At 42.1% G+C, this 17,931-nt stretch overlaps 1 protein-coding gene across 2 annotated transcripts in view; it reads right to left on the bottom strand.

Annotated features, from left to right (window-relative positions):
• Positions 1-463: 463 nt before the first annotated feature.
• The window catches only part of LOC139408376 (G protein-coupled receptor 107), a 29,574-nt gene continuing 12,106 nt past the window's right edge, over positions 464-17,931 (bottom strand). For both annotated transcript variants that reach the window (XM_071152170.1, XM_071152171.1), the window contains 4 exons: positions 14,665-14,714; positions 13,758-13,841; positions 11,854-11,972; positions 464-1,804 (listed from right to left, as the gene is read on the bottom strand). In XM_071152170.1, the coding sequence (XP_071008271.1) occupies positions 1,714-1,804; positions 11,854-11,972; positions 13,758-13,841; positions 14,665-14,714 (344 nt within the window). In that variant the 3' untranslated portion in view covers positions 464-1,713. The remainder of the gene's footprint in view (positions 1,805-11,853; positions 11,973-13,757; positions 13,842-14,664; positions 14,715-17,931) is intronic.

Below are 17,931 nucleotides of genomic sequence, written 5' to 3'. Positions count from 1 at the left end.
AGGTTGGTGGAACCTTGAGATAATGTTCTTGTGGTAATGGCTGGAGCGGAGTTTGTGGAATGGAATCAAATACATCAAACACATGGTTTCCAGGTGTTTGATGCCCTTTCATTTGCGCCGTCCCGGACATTAGTATGAGCCGTTCTCCCCTCGGTAGCCTCCTGTACATGGCGAGAGAGCAGTCCCTCCAAATTGTGCTGCCAGACTAACCAACCTCCCACACATCTCAAGCCTGTCAATGTATTATTGAAAGCATCCATCTGTCTCCCTCAAACGCCACAGAAATCAAAAAAGCCTGTTCCAGAACAAACAAGAAAGGGTGGGCGAGGGCTTTTGTTACATGCCTCTCTTCCAGACCCCCTTTTAAACATGTCCCCATCAAAATTCTAATTGAGCTCAGAAAATGTGATGCATAGCATTTAGGGACAATTAATAAGACAGCTTTAAAAACAAAAGACGTCAATTGAGGATCAAAAAAGCCTTTATGAACAGAGGATAAAGTATTTACATGGTTGTTCATCTCCTTTTGTAATTTAACAATATATGGAGTCTTTAAACAAACACAGCTTATGTGCAACATCAAACATCAGCAAACATAATTATCTATCTCCCATTGCTTTCTGGTCTGGAGGCCAATGTGTTTTGCATTACTGTTATATAAACAAAATATAGACATAGCAACATCTTGATCAACAAATAATGGCATCATCGGTCAGTATACCCCTCTCCGCCACTGAAGATGTGGTCTTTCGCTTTGGCCATACTGACTTTAAATACATTTATCAGTCACCTCTGACCATATGGTTGGTATATGGAGAAGTAAAAGTACATCAAGATATTGGATATTCTATATGGCGCCTCAGTTTCTCAAGCAGTTAGACAAGTTTCATTGCTACCAAAAATAAAACTTGACGGGCCAATGGATTTTTCCCTGAAAATGACTTGCTGACAAAACAAATTGCAACCCACAAGCTAGACTCACACGAGGCAGGGAACCTTGACCCAAATGGGCATCTGTAAGCATCTCACAAACATAAGTCACAGTACCACTCCACTGCAGATGAAGCACCAGAAATTAAGGAAGAATAGGGAAAACAGCAATAATCTGATGCACAACACAAATAACTTAAAAAATATATTTTAAAAAGTGATCTGTCAGTTTGTGAGATGCTGTATTTCATTAAAACTATAAGTTAAGTTTTTCCACTTTATGGTTTGCAAGAAGGAATAAATAAATATAGTGTTCTTTACCACTGGCTTTTGACATTGTCTCATCAGAATGTATCTGGTTGTGAGTGTGTGTGGCAGATGGTGAGTCACAGGAGATATCATGCTGCATGTACATTAGAAAATAAATAATAACAAAGACAAATAATTACCAAGCACAGCAGCCTCAGTGTATCAATTAAAACAGACAAGGAATTGTGGACTTAGTTACTTGGAGTCCCCACATTTCCTTCACTCTAACATCAAAGGATAATTCTGATTCAGAGGGTCATTTCATTGATATACATTAACATACACATAGATACAGTTAGAACCACCATTGTTAAACCATAGTTGGGGGTTCCCCAGTTAATATTGGGCTGTTACCCACACTCAAGTGAAGTGGGTTAAGAATTCATGTCTGGGCAATGAGTGTCCGTCGCCACACTTGTGACCACATAGTCCAGAGACGCTGTATTTGGCTGAGCTGGGGTACTACATCTCCCATCAGGCCATGCTCTCCCGCTCTTCCGTCGGTCCATTTGCACTCCTCTTCACTTTCTTCACTCCATCCCCCATCGCCGTTGAGGTCATTATTCTGAAGCGGCAGCAGAAAAAGGCATAGGATTTAGTCCCCCAAATATTTTTTTTTAGAAATAAAAAAATGTCAACCCTGAAAACCTCCACCACATCCCAACATTCAGTACAGATGGAACAAGCATATTGAAACATTGGTCTAACTTAATTTGGATTGTCCCTTTGGATAGTCCCTCACCCGGACAGCTCAGGACCATTGGATTTGGATTAAGTACTATGATAAACTGGCCGCAGACCATTAAATTACCCAATTAACTAGGTTTATTAGCCATCCCTAGCAACCCAACCAGCATAAGAAACAGCTGCATGTTGCAGACAGTTGACATTTAATAAGTTAGTTTAATAAGATAATCAATCACCGTATTCTTATCGGCAGACTCAACAGCCTTGGTTTCTTTAATGACTGCCTCGCCTGGTTCACTAACTACTTCTCAAATAGAGTTCAGTGTGTCAAATTGTTGTCTGGACCGCTGGCAGTCTATGGGGGTGCCACAGGGTTCAATTCTCGGGCCGACTCTTTTCTCTATATATAATAAATGTTGCTTTTGCTGCGGGTGATGCTTTGATCCACCTCTATGCCGACGACACCATTCTGTATACATCTGGCCCTTCTTTGGACACTGTGTTAATAAACCTCCAAACGAGCTTCAACCCCATACAACACTCCTTTCGTGGCCTCCAACTGCTCTTAAAATGCTAGTAAAACGAAATGCATGCTCTTCAAACGATCGCTGCCCACACCTGCCTGCCCGACTAGCATCTCTACTCTGGACGGTTCGGACTGATGTGGACAACTATAAATAACTAGGTGTCTGGCTAGACTGTAAACTCTCCTTCCAGACTCACATTAAGCATCTCCAATCCAAAGTTAAATCTAGAATTATCTTCCTATTTCGCAACAAAGCCTTCACTCATGCTCCCAAACATACCCTCGTAAAACTGACCATCCAACTTATCCTTGACTTCGGCGACGTCCTTTACAAAATAGCCTCCAACACTCTACTCAGCAAATTGGATGCAATCTATCACAGTGCCATCCGTTTTGTCACCAAAGCCCCATATACTACCCACCACTGCGACCTATATGCTCTCGTTGGCTGGTCCTCGCTACATATTCGTCGCCAAACTCACTGGCTCCAGGTCATCTATAAGTTCCACCTTATCTCAGCTCACTGGTCATCATAGCAACACCCACCCGTAGCACGCGCTCCAGCAGGTATATTTCACTGGTCATCCCCAAACACCTAATTTGGCCACCTTTCCTTCCAGTTCTCTGCTGCCAATGACTGGAACTAATTGCAAAAAATCACTGAAGTTGGAGACATATCTCCATCATGAACTTTAAGCATCAGCTGTCAGAGCAGCTTACCGATCACTGTAGCTGTACACAGCCCATCTGTAAATAGCCCATCCAACCAACTACCTACCTCATCCCCATATTTGTTTTTCTGCTCTTTTGCACACCAGTATTTCTACTTGCACATCCTCATCTGCACATATAATCACTCCAGTGTAAATCGCTAAATTGTAATTACTTCGCCACTATTGGCCTATTTATTGCCTTACCTCCTTAGCACACACTGTATACAGATTTTTCTATTGTGTTATTGACTGTACATTTGTTTATCCCATGTGTAACTGTTGTTTTTGTCGCACTGCTTTGCTTTATCTTGGCCAGGTCGCAGTTGTAAATGAGAACTTTTTCTCAACTGGCCTACCTGGTTAAATAAAAGGTGAAATATATATGTGTGTAAAAAAAATAATTCATAATCTAGGCATCCAAATCAAGGCTTACCTCTAGGTAGAGTTTGACCAAATACCTGCCTCAAGCACACAAAATGGGAGTACCATCTAAAGAACCCGAAGGAATTTTTGAAATATTCAGAATGTTCCACTTTCTTTGAAAGCCTCCTCGGGCTGCTCCACAAACATACAGCCCATGTTTAATTCATACTGTGTGTGGTCCCACTTTGAAAATGTCCCTAACACTTAGTGTATGTATTTAAATGGTATAGTATAAATACAGATTGCGTATAGTCCTCCAGTGTAGGATTTTTTATGTACACAAGGGTGTCCAGGTCTCTTTTGATGTAGAGCTGTGTGTCGTCAGTCTAACATTAGAAGTGAACACCATTATTTTTAACCCACCTGCTGTGTTCTGGTCGAATTGGACTGATTTACAAGTTCTCTCTGAAAAATGTAGTTAATCTGATTGTCATAAGGTTCCATGACTTTGTCCACACACATAAATACATTTTGATGATTTTCATTACATTTCGGGTGTTTTATTTAACTTTTTTACAGCTGTGGTGTTCCTGGTCAAAAATGACCAGTCATTACAAGTGAATGGGTGAGACTACAATTAGTGTATAAAATTGAGTTCAGGCACATGCCCATTCATCAGATGGACACACTAGCTCTCCCAGACCCCCACATGCATGTGTTTGAGCGCACACACACCTCACTCCCCTTCTTGGCTTCCATGGCAACCACCACAGGAACCTTTCCTCAATAGAATCTTTCCCCCCACGGGAACCACACCTGTTGGCATTCTCACAATCGCAACATTGTTTCTATAATATATCCAACTTTTCTCACAGCTCTGGTATATAAAGCATTTTTAAGGGCTTGCTCACAATTCATTCTGTGGTAGCATAATGACCAAACGATACACTGTATGTGAAGCTCTTGATCATATCTTTGATCATGACACTGGTGAGGAGAGTCCTTGTTAAACTTTGATACAAAGTAGTATGTAATAAATAGCACAATACGTTTCATCTGAGTATTTGTTATAGTCAAAATAATCCATACATTGTGCTTTTTTTTAAACTCAAAAACGAGTTGTATGAACTCAGGTCAATGAGGCCTATAGGCTATAAATAGCAAATAGAAGTTAAAAACTTGTAATGCCCACAACAACTTAAGTTGACAAAAAGATCTAACATTAGGTGATAATATATGTATTATTATGGATTTAGAGTCAGCTATAATGGGGTGGTCATTTTGGACCAGGAACACAGAATTCATTAACATGAAACAAACACAACAGGAGGGCAAGAGACGAGAGAGCATGTAGATTATTTATAGAATGGGTCTTAAAATAGAGCCTTGAGGGACACCACATGAGATCCCACAGTTGGGCATAACCCATGGCAACATATTGTATATTTTACTCTGATCACATAGTTTGGTTGTTTCTCCTATCTTAGTTTAATGCACTTCGATGAGCCACTAGAAAAAAAACAGTTACAGACTAGGTCATGCATATAACAAAACAGTTGTAGGGAAGTTCCTGACCTCCAGACAGAGAATCAAGGCACATTACCTGAGCCCATATTCATAAAGCCTCTCAGAGGAGTGTTGATCTAGGATCAGTTTTGCCTGTAGATTATGATGAATGGACAGAGGGGACCTTAAAGCCTCTCAGAGTATGAGTGGTTAAGAATACAGGCCTCCATTTCATTTTATGAAAAATATATATATTTAAAGTCCTCTTGAGAACACATAAGCCATATTTTCTTGACTTGCCTCAGTAAACATGTGTACTGGGACTGACTAGATGTATTGAATTATGTATTGAATGCGAGTTAATAGTTGTGGCTGGAATAATCAACGCAAGGCCAAGAAAGACATTTCAAAAGCAACCACCACCACCTCATTATGTTCAATAACAGCTTGGAAGAGAAGACATCTTCATACACCCGGCAGCTGAGTCAACTATATACCACACTCCTTTTCAGAACATCCACTGAAGCCCCGCCCGTCAGGAATAAACAGGGGGAAAGAAGTGTGTAGAAAATGTGGAGCCCGAGTCTGTGTTTGTATGCTACAGTATGTATTTGAACACAGTTTAGCATGCATGACAACAGGCATTGGATTTGTTTTTGTGTACATGTACACAGGTGAGTCTGTATGTTTGTATTATACGCCCCTGAGTTTAAAGTCATTACTGTACGCTTGTGTGTGTGTCCACTCCCCCTTCAGCTCCTGGTCTGTGGGTCTGGTGCCAGCTCCCCAGGCGAGCGACCCAATTCTGGGCATCCAGGCCGGCGAGAGGAGAGCAGGACGCTAGAAGCCGGACAGGAGAGGGAGGGGGAGGACGGCGCAGCCTAGACCCAGTTAACCAGCTGCACCTGGCACTCCTGCTCCTTGCCCCAAATAGTTTAACCTTTATCGCGCTCCATTGCTGTAGCAGTCTTGCTAGGTGTGCTATAGGCTCATTATTCCACCCAGCCAACTCCTGGCATTCAGGCCCTAATCGCTCGTGGACAGATGAACCTAACATAAATGATAGCAGCGACTGTCAACAGACTGAGATATGACAACTAATGAGGAACTTTGGTCTAGTACGCAGATCTTTTTGTTGTGAATCATTTGGACAAATCACGATTTCGCAGGTGCTCACATCTTTCGAATTTTGGAAAGAATATTGCAGAGTTACCGTTTAAGGGAGGTGCTTAATATATTTTTTAACTTGATTAAATAATTGATCTGACCAAATTACATTCACTTTTTGTTCTGGGTTTACCAATATTATTCAGGCCCTAAATCAAGAATGATCTAATTTCTTCCTAGGAGAGCTACAGTTGTGTGTGCAGGCATTTCTCCTTTGCAAAGATAAACCAAGAAGCTGATTAACCAGCATGATCTTTACACAGGTGCACCCTGTGCTGTGGACATAAAAAGCCCACTCTAAAATGTGTAGTTTTGCCACACAACACAATTCCACAGAAGTCTCAAGTTGCAATTGGCATGCTGACTGCAGGAATGTCCACCAGAGCTATTGCCAGAGAAATTAATGTTCATTTCGCTACCATAAGCTGCCTCAAACGTTGTTTTAGAGAATATGTCAGTACGTCCAACCAGCCTCATTACCACAAACCAGGTGTAACCACATCCGGCTTCTTCACATAAGGACAACGAACACAATTGCATTTTATAGATGACAATTTGAACGAACAGAGATACCGTGATGAGATCCTGAGGCCCATTGTAGTGCCATTCATCCACCGCCATCACCTCATGTTTTAGCATGATAATGCATGGCCCCATGTCGCAAGGATCTGTACCCAATTCCTGAAAATGTCCCAGTTATTCCATGGCCTGCATACTCACCAGACATGTCAACCATTGAGCATATTTGGGATTCTCTGGATCGACAGCATGTTCCAGTTCCTGACAATATCCAGATACTTTGCACAGCCATTGAGGAGTGGGACAACATTCCACAGGACACAATCAACAGCTTGATCAACTCTATGCGAAGGAGATGTGTCACGCTGCATAAGGCAAATGGTGGTCACACCGGATACTGACTAGTTTTCTGATCCACGCACCTACTTTATGTATTTAAAGTATCTGTGACCAACAAATGCATATCTGTATTGCCAGTCATGTGAAATCCATAGATTAGAGACTAATTAATTTATTTAAATTGACTGAGTTCCTTATATGAACTAACTCAGTAAAATCTTTGAAATTGCTGCATGTTCCGTTTATATTTTTGTTCAGTATATATAATTCATAAATACAGCTGGTTCTGGGAAGTGTTTCCAAAATCCTATTTGGCCCCCTTGGGTGAGATACAACAGTCTACACAGAGGGAGGTAGAGAGAAAACAGGGACCAAGGACACATGGTACACTTTGGATATAAAGAACAAAAAAAGGAGAGAAAACAGGTAGAAGAGCCTGGAGAGAGGTGGAACAAGGGAGGAGGATGAGTGCGGCAGGCTCCATTGTGACCTGGATGGAGAGATGAAGAGAGAGAGAAATGGAGCGGGAGGGGAGGATGAAAGCTCGGGAGGAGGGCGAGAGGACATTGATTAAGTATCTCAGGGACGTCGACATACTGACACTCTAAAAACAGATTGAGTAAAAAAAAAAAATGATAAAAGCGTCTAAAATAAGAAAACTGTAGACAAGGTGAATGGAAGCAGGTCTGCTGGTGTACTGTATGTAGGTTGGAGCACCAAATAGCCATGTTCCTTTTAAAGTGGAACTGACAGCGTTTTAACTACTTTGCAGATATGAAAACAGACAATCATAATATTAGTCAAAAACATCAAATTCACGGTTTATGCTTCAAAACCAACTTCATAAGAGGTTTTAAAAATAGATTCTATTTGGATCAAAATTCCATGACGTACAGTAAGGTATTGTTGGCAGAATAGATGATTGCAGTTCAATGCATGAGTAATATAATTCACCAATACATTTCTTGGTAGTCCAAAATAGATTGTTATCATGTTGTAAATCACAGCTGGCCTGGTACATTGTTTGCTGCCGCGATGCATCGTTTCAGTTACTCAATATTCTGGACAAATACAGATGACTGTAACTAAGGTTGGGAATGTCAATACACTCAAACTAGTAAGGGAAATGATCACAAGTCAGTCATAACGTGGCTAATAGACTAGCGTACGTGACAAACAAGGCGGGTGGACCGAATATAAAATATCAGTCAACAGTTGAGTCATCTACTTTATAAAATTACAGCCCGATGCGCTCGCAACTTCAATTGTGCTACTTTCGTGTGTCCCGTTTACAGCATGCAACAGTGGGAAAAGTGTACAGACATACCACAGTCCTAGCTAGGCTACTAAAATGCTGACTTGGTTTTTAAAACTTGACAATTAACCAAATAACACCATGCAACAGGCATGTAGGCCTATTACAGAAACATTTGAGCAGTAGCCTAGGTTGGCTACTCAACTAGCTACATTTTGAGTTCACCATACAGAAATGCTGAATTCAACCACACCGGTGATCCATTCTGTGCAAAATAATATACACATTTAAGTTTTACAACGACCTATAGTTCCATTTGTGTTATTAAATACTTTTCAATTAGGGTCACAGCAGATTATGCACATTTGGAAGCATATCAGCAGAGGCTGGACAAATATAATTTATTTATTGTTTTAATATGTTAAAATCCTATATAAACAGCATCATGTGGACATTATAAAAGGGACATATTTTTACAAATAAAACAATGACCATGTTCGGGTCACAGTTTAACGTTTTGTTGTAAAAACAAATAGGCTATGTCTGGCCCGCAAATTCGTTGTGCTTTGCTAGCTAGCTTGCTATGCTGAACTTGAACGACTTATCCACAGTTAGCATCTCTTAGTTGTCAATCAAATGTTTTTGGCATCGATCAAATAAGCGGGCAGGGAAGTTCCCATTCAGTTGTATAAACATGGGTTGGGACAAGCATGCATTGGCAGGCAAGCTGCAGAAGGACGAGCAGACCACTAGTCCCCATCATCAGTGCCATTTTGACGGCTAACTAGTTGAAGGTTGATCTAATGTTTGATTTTAGCTCATCTCGCATTAGTTGTTGATCTTGTTGATGTGAATAGGCAGCTAGCCTAACTTTTCATGGTTGTTTGATCAATAGGCTCCCGAGTGGCGCAGCGGTCTAAGGCACTGCATCTCAGTGCAAAAGGCGTCACTAGAGTCCCTGATTCGAATTCAGGCTGCATTACATCCGGCCGTGATTGGAAGTCCCATAGAGCAACGCACAATTGGCCCAGCGTTGTCTGGGTTTGGCCTTCATTGTAAATAAGAATTTGTTCTTAAGTGACTTGCCTAATTAAATAAATAAATAAAATAGGATAGTGATGTTCCCAATTGTAAGACTCCCATGGTATTTACATATTTGCAGAATCCATTCAGGTAACATTTTGTGGCTTTTGGCGAATGTTTTCTAAAGATTTAAAGTCACGCTGTTGCTTCTGCCTGTAAACACACAATCCAGTTCAAAGTGAATGATGGCAGGCCTGTGTGACAAATCGCTTCATTGCATATAGGCCTACTGTAGCTCTGTGGCTATGGCGCACCGGTCTGTGTAGACTCTGGTCCTGAACACAGATTTTTTGCAGTGTATTAATTGTTCAAACGCACGGCCGCTTTCCCAATATATTTCAGAATTTTCACAAATGTCTTACTATACATCCTTCCTAAACATTCTATGAATTTACAAAAAATGACCATATCTAAACGGTCAGTTGTACAACTGAATGCATTCAACTGAAATGTGTCTTCCACATTTAACCCAACCTCTGAATCAGAGAGGTGTGGGGGACTGCCATAATCAACATCCACATCTTCAGCGCCCAGGGAACAGTGGGTTAACTGCCTTGTTTTCGCTTGTCAGAAAATGTTAAAAATAAAAATGTAATTCTGGCTGGGTGTGTATATGAACAAATTTTAAAAGATTTCATGTTACTAAAATGCTGTCAATTCCACTATAATTGGGTTCCTCCCATTGGGTGCCCCAGGGGCCTTGGTAGAACTCTCTGCATTGAACAGGTGGCACCTAGGGTGACAGGGTGAAGTCACACAGCTGTCCTCAGACCAGACCATATTGGGAGGGGTGACACTTAAGAACAACAGGGGGAGGCGATAAAACTGACACAGTTTTTTCATGTGGGCCACAATGGCGAGTAAGGATAGAGGAAGTAGAAAAAAGTGAGGTGCCTGGTTTACAGTAAGTGAGGGTTAATTATTAGTAGCTACTATCTTGTCTCATCGCTACAACTCCCGTACGGGCTCATGCGTCCTCCGATACACAACCCAACCAAGCCGCACTGCTTCTTAACACAGCGCGCATCCAACCCGGAAGCCAGCCGCACCAATGTGTCGGAGGAAACACCGTGCACCTGGCAACCTTGGTTAGCGTGCACTGTGCCTGGCCCGCCACAGGAGTCGCGATGAGACAAGGATATCCCTACCGGCCAAACCCTCCCTAACCCGGACGATGCTATGCCAATTGTGCGTCGCCCCACAGACCTCCCGGTCGCGGCCGGTTACGACAGAGCCTGGGCGCGAACCCAGAGTCTCTGGTGGCACAGCTGGCGCTGCAGTACAGTGCCCTTAACCACTGCGCCACCCGGGAGGCCTAAAAGCAGCTTTTTTGAAAGATATCACGAAGAACTGCACAAGTGTTGCTAAGGCTCTCCACTTTCTGGAGGACCGAGTTTTGAAATCATTGGAATGCCAAGTGGAAGCAGAGTATGATACCTAAGGAGATGGAGAAAATCCAGGCGTTTGATTGCAAATGCGGAGGGAGTCGAAAAGAGAACAGAAGATTGTTGTATAGAATACCTGTCTGGACTACATCTTCAAACTAAGAGCAACCATGGCATCAGAGAGGGATAAGCATTCATCCATGAATATGGGTAAGAATCTAGCTAGATACATTTTCAGATATTATACGTTTCTAATTTTGTCAGAAGGTCATCTTCATTGCAAGTTAAAGTGTACAGTTAGCTGGCTAGCCAATGTTAGCTGGCTGGCTCGCTAGCTAACGTTACGTGTATGATCTGTGTAGTAATGTTATTCGCATCTCAGATCCATTTGCTTTGCTAGTTAGCTAGCTACCTAACGAACCAAGCTAGTTGGTTAGCTTTAGCTACCTGTAGATTAATGAAGTAATATTACGTGTTGGGATTAAAGTTCAAATGACTCCACTATGCAAGGAACCACTTCACTCTATCCTTTACACCTAACAAGCTAGAAAAATAAAAAACATTGTTTAGAAAGTAGCTTTTAGTTGCCTGGTTTGGTAGATTGACATATCATGAATTTATTAGTATGTCACTGCGACACCTGTATACAGACAAGTCAATAGAATTAATATAAACCAGCCTTTAAATCTTGAAATCTTTGGAATACTCCACGTTCAGCACATGGCCTCATGTGAATCCTTCAAGAGATGGGTGGGGCTAAAACAAAGAGCTTTCCAGTAGATGTCCCAACATTCAAGGCCCATTTTCTCAAAAGTGGGGTTATAAGTTTATCAACTTTCAAAGAAGAATTTTATTTCCATTTCTTCCTCAACTGCAGTGTATGATAAACCATTTTCTAGCTCCGAGTCCCTACTTTTATCCAATGAAAAAAACACAATTTCAAAGTTTGCTACATAAGACCGAATCGAGACGGTCGGTCACACTTTGTCTGTGCTTTGACTATAACTTCTGACTATACGTTCCAAGATGCTGATGTGTGCTTGATAATGATTTGGTGCTAGTCAGACTCACACTTCCTCCATCTCCACGTCGTCCTCCACAGAGAGCAGCAGGTAGGGGTTGTAGGAGGCCGGGCGGAACTTATGGCCCGTCAGGAAGAAGAATGCCAGCGTGGCCAGCTCATCCAATAGCTGAAGACAAGGAGAGAGATCAAGAAAGAGACATGGGTAGTAGTAAAAATGGTGTCAGTACATTGTAACGCTTTTGTAATGCTTTTTTTCCAATCAAAACTGGTTTTAACTAAGGATTAAAATACTGTTAAAGTACACTGCTCAAAAAAATAAAGGGAACACTAAAATAACACATCCTAGATCTGAATGAATGGAATATTCTTATTAAATACTTTTTTCTTTATATAGTTGAATGTGCTGACAACAAAATCACACAAAAATATTATCAATGGAAATCAAATTCATCAACCCATGGAGGTCTGGATTTGGAGTCGCACTCTAAATTAAAGTGGAAAACCACACTACAGGCTGATCCAACTTTGATGTAATGTCCTTAAAACAAGTCAAAATGAGGCTCAGTAGTGTGTGTGGCCTCTACGTGCATGTATGACCTCCCTACAACGCCTGGGCATGCTCCTGATGAGGTGGCGGATGGTCTCCTGAGGGATCTCCTCCCAGACCTGGACTAAAGCATCTGCCAACCCCTGACAGTCTGTGGTGGATGTAGCGAGACATGATGTCCCAGATGTGCTCAATTGGATTCAGGTCTGGGGAACGGGCGGGCCAGTCCATAGCATCAATGCCTTCCTCTAGCAGGAACTGCTGACACACTCCAGCCACATGAGGTCTAGCATTGTCTTGCATTAGGAGGAACCCAGGGCCAACCGCACCAGCATATGGTCTCACAAGGGGTCTGAGGATCTCATCTCGGTACCTAATGGCAGTCAGGCTACCTCTGGCGAGCACATGGGGCTGTGCGGCCCCCCAAAGAAATGCCACCCCACACCATGACTGACCCACCGCCAAATCGATCATGCTGGAGGATGTTGCAGACAGCACAACGTTCTCCACGGCGTCTCCAGACTGTCACGTCTGTCACATGTGCTCAGTGTGAACCTGCTTTCATCTGTGAAGAGCACAGGGCGCCAGTGGCGAATTTGCCAATCTTGGTGTTCTCTAGCAAACGAAAAACGTCCTGCACGGTGTTGGGCTGTAAGCACAACCCCCACCTGTGGACGTCGAGCCCTCATACCACCCTCATGGAGTCTGTCTCTGACCATTTGAGCAGACACATGCACATGTGGCCTGCTGGAGGTCATTTTGCAGGGCTCTGGCAGTGCTCCTCCTGCTCCTCCTTGCACAAAGGCGGAGGTAGCGGTCCTGCTGCTGGGTTGTTGCCCTCCTACGGCCTCCTCCACGTCTCCTGATGTACTGGCCTGTCTCCTGGTAGCGCCTCCATGCTCTGTACACTACGCTGACAGACACAGCAAACCTTCTTGCCACAGCTCGCATTGATGTGCCATCCTGGATGAGCTGCACTACCTGAGCCACTTGTGTGGGTTGTAGACTCCGTCTCATGCTACCACTAGAGTGAAAGAACCGCCAGCATTCAAGTGACCAAAACATCAGCCAGGAAGCATAGGAACTGAGAAGTGGTCTGTGGTCCCCACCTGCAGAACCACTCCTTTATTGGGGGTGTCTTGCCAATTGCCTATAATTTCCACCTGTTGTCTATTCCATTTGCACAACAGCATGTGACATTTATTGTCAATCAGTGTTGCTTCCTAAGTGGACAGTTTGATTTCACAGAAGTGTGATTGACTTGGAGTTACATTGTGTTGTTTAAGTGTTCCCTTTATTTTTTTGAGCAGTGTATTTAACTTGGACTAATATAAAATATATATAAATAAATAAATATATATTAGTATTGTTTTACCGTTAAACAAAACATAGGTGGACACCCACCTGGTACAGCCACTTCCACTGAAAGGGAACAATGAACTTGATGAGAATTGCGATTATACGGGTGAAATAAATATAGCATACAATCTGAAGGAGAGAGAGAGAGAAATACAGACATTAGATAAATGATAAACAATTTTCTGAACACAGATATAAATAAGAAAACGGAGCATCTTTCTTTTCAGTCACTTTTTAGAGAGCGAGAGACAGGCAAATGGGGAAACAGAAAGTAAAACAAGTTTACAAGGCATACTCAGGAAGATTGGCATTGGCTGACAATATGAACGTTGATACAACAGAGAGAGAAGGGGGAGAAAGCGAGAAAACTAAAGCGCAACCCCTTTGGTCTGCAGAGTGGACATTACAATAAGAGATGAACATGTTAAACACCAACAAGACAGATAAAGAAATCAAAAACAGAATGTCCGAGAGCGAGACAGCCCAACAGTTGTAATATCTTTATGGAGGGGTTTCATACATGGCTATTCACGATTCAATTAATACAAAGAGGGAGCTGTAATGACTCCACCGAAGTGGAATGGATGAAGTAAGACCCATGCACACATATACTGTGTACAGACTCCCTAAAAACACACCACTTCAATACAGCTATCACTTTTCCTAGCAGGTCAGGATAATTAAATGTAGCGGGGTTAGCGAAAATGCTCTCCAAACCTGCTACGAAAAGACACTTGTGTCGAAGTGGAGTGTTTTTAGGGAGTTCCGTACAGACAGACGTAGACACAATGCTGGGTTTGTTTCCATTTAAAAAGGCGTACATGTGGCTGTGTGTATGCATTGGTGTGTGCAAACAAGTGTGTGTGTGGCCTATCGTCACACCTGCAGTGTGTATTGATGGAGCTGTGTGTGAGGAGAGTGTGTCTGAAGAGCATGACAAGAGGAACCTTACCATCACATAGTAGTGCCTGAAGAGCTTCAACTGGGCAAGGTTGATAGCAGCTGCAAAAAAAATGACATTATTAATAAGATAGCAAAGACCTGTGAGAGCTTTTTAGTAACACACATCTGTCATCCCCCTCCAAAAATAAACATGGCTCATTTGAGACACCTTTTAGAACAGTTAGGAGATGAAGAAAAAGGTTTTCTATAAGTAGAGTATATGACACTTTTTATTAAAACACCCCTAAAAAGAACATTGAATGAATCAGACGGGTAAAGGTTAGGGGAACTTCTAATTTGAGGAGTTTTGCATGATGATTAAAAAAAGCAAGTGATCCAAGACGTTTGGCCCGATATAAATCCGTAGAAGGGTAAAAAGGCCCATCAGAGAAGGCTGTATTGGATGTAATAACGCTGCAAAGTGCCTTGATGCAATCTGAACCCCTTCCAACAGAAATGTGACCCCGAGGGGAAAGAAATGGAGGGCGACTTGTACAGTCATTCATCATTCTCACACTGTACAACTTCCTCCACAGAAGTGGGACTTCAAAAAGAGGACAGTAAGCTATAAGTATGGATCTTACTGTGGCCTACTTAGGACAAAACAAGCCACTTTGAAAACAGGTGAGCAATTATGGAAGTGCCATAACAACCTACTGTAGAGTCGAGGAATTTGAACGCTTTGTGCCGTAATCTACTCAGCCTGTGGTGGTTACCTACCCATAGAGACAGACGTCTGAAGCTACACCAGGTTATTCAACCCTAAAACATTTATAGAAAGACTCCTGCGCTTTCTACCAGACAAGGTAGACATACAGACATTCATGTGGCTCTGAGTGATAACGTCTGCTCTGATAAATAAATCATATGTACCACACATACTGTGCACACACAATTTCGACACTAAGAAGCGAAGCGCTAAGGGAGTTGATACAGGTGCACTGATGAGGAAACTAAACTCAATTAGCTGCATGGAAACAAACAGTGGATTGTTCATTTGGAATGGTTACTCCATCATCTCTATGGGCTGTTCATTGACTTTAAGGAGCAACCACGTGGAATTGGAACTGGTCAATCAATGACATTTTATAACTGGTCACCCAGAGAGAAAAAAGAACTTGAAGGCACGATTCCTAAATCTTCATGAATGTTGACTGAAAATTGACTTTTTCTCGTACTGAATTGTAACCGATGTAGTTTTGGTCAGATAGCAACCCATTTCTATTTGATCTGTTAAACAACTAGGAATTATAACACTAACACCAAGAATATATGGTATGAACTCCCTTTTTAGAGTCGAAATGGCACAAACAAATCTCTTGTGGATTGTAACAGCTTTGGATTTGGTGAGGTCTGTCCTATATCATACTGCCTATTGTTCAATTAAAGAACTGTGGAATTGAGTCTGTCCAAAATGAGACATTTGACACAATTCACACACAGACAGAACCTTCTATGAGCTCCCATTCATGATAGGAATGTCATGAGAGCCAGCTCATTGACAAGTGCTATAAGACGAGCCCAACCTGAATGTATGTGAAATGGCCTGACATTTCAGTAATGAAACAGATCTGGTAGCTGTGCTTTTCCCTTTCCTCGCCTGGTATAATCACGAGTAGAACAGGAATTAATTAGGTGGCTGAAAACGTCAACAGAAAAACTTCTGCATGGAACAAGGAGAAGGGGAGCACAATAGGCCAGTGGTATTCTACTGTTACCCTAAGAGTTCCGGAGAGTGATGGTTTTCTGTTCTACCCAATAATTAAACTGAACAAAATTATAAAAACACAAACATGTAATGTGTTGGTCCCATGTTTCAGGAGCTGAAATAAGATATCCCCGAAATTTTCAATACACACAAAAGTTTATTTCGCTCAAATTTTGTGCACAAATGTGTTTACATTTCTGTCAGTGAGCATTTATCCTTTGCCAAGATAATCCACCCAACTGACAGGTCTGGCATATCATAAGATAATTAAACAGCATGATTTAATTAGGGACAATAGGTCACTCTAAAATGTGCAGTTTTGTCACACAATGCCACAGATGTCTCAAGTTCTGAGGGAGTGTGCAATTTGCATGCTGACTGCAGGAATGTCCACCAGAGCTGTTGACTGAGAATGTAATGTTAATTTCTCTACCATAAGCCGCCTCCAACGCCGTTTAACAGAAATGTCAGCACGTCCAACCGGCCTCACAAACACAGACCATATGTGACCACGCCAGCCCAGGACCTCCACATGCTGCTTCTTCACCTGCAGGATCATCTGAAACCAGGCACCCGGACAGCTGATGAAACTGAGGAGTAATTCTGTCTGTAATAAAGCCTTTTTGTGGGGGAAAACTCCTTCCGATTGGAGAGCCAGGCCCAGTCAGTCATGTGAAATCCATAGATTAGGGCCTAATGAAATTATTTCAATTGACTGATTTCCTTATATGAACTGTAACTCAGTAAAATTGTTAAATGTTGTGTTTTATGTTCAGTATAATTGCACACACACCTGTTGTCCCAGGTCTAAAGCAGTCCCTGATTAGAGGGGATCGATAAAAAAATGCAATGGAACTGGCTTTGAAAGACACTAGACCATATTATATATCACATATGGAGGGAATGTTGGTGAGCAGGAACAGGATTTTTTTTTTTTTTTTGGACAAAGAAAAAGTGTTTCGGGAAGAAAAGAAAACCAATTCGTACACCAAGGCAACGGCATTAGATCTTGGTGTCGTTTTCTAAAGACAAGCACTTAGGGGACAGCAGTGAGAACATATGGCAGGGGCGGCAACCCTGGTTCTTCATGTTTCTGATTTAACCAACCTAGGAGACTAGGTGTGTTAAATTAAGGCAATCACTGAACTGATCAATTAGCTCAGTTGGCCAGGTGTGGTGCCTAGTTGGAACAAAGTCCTGCAGTAACTGTGGCACTCCAGGAACAGAGTTGCCTACCCCTGCCATAGGGTATCCTGCTATGCTTTGAGAGGCCTTATTGCTCTCGACTGACTAAGCTCACAGAACAAAAAGCTAAAAAAAGGACCCTATTTGGCAGTGTATTGGCAAGGGGACGGGACACCTTTGTTAGCTTCAGCATATCTTTACTGAGAAAACCGAATAGGAACCTACAGTTAACTTTGTCAGAAAAAAAGCTTCTATTGGTTCTCTCCTGACTCATCCATCTGACACATCCATCTTTCTTTGAAATGAAAAAAAATAAACCTGGAACCTTCACATTTGTATGAGCTATAGCAAGTTCCTAGGCAATATGACTTGGCAGAGGCATAT

This window comes from Oncorhynchus clarkii, chromosome 5 (assembly GCF_045791955.1).
Source record: "Oncorhynchus clarkii lewisi isolate Uvic-CL-2024 chromosome 5, UVic_Ocla_1.0, whole genome shotgun sequence".
NCBI lineage: Eukaryota > Metazoa > Chordata > Actinopteri > Salmoniformes > Salmonidae > Oncorhynchus > Oncorhynchus clarkii.
This window is presented reverse-complemented; position numbering and strand designations above follow the sequence as displayed.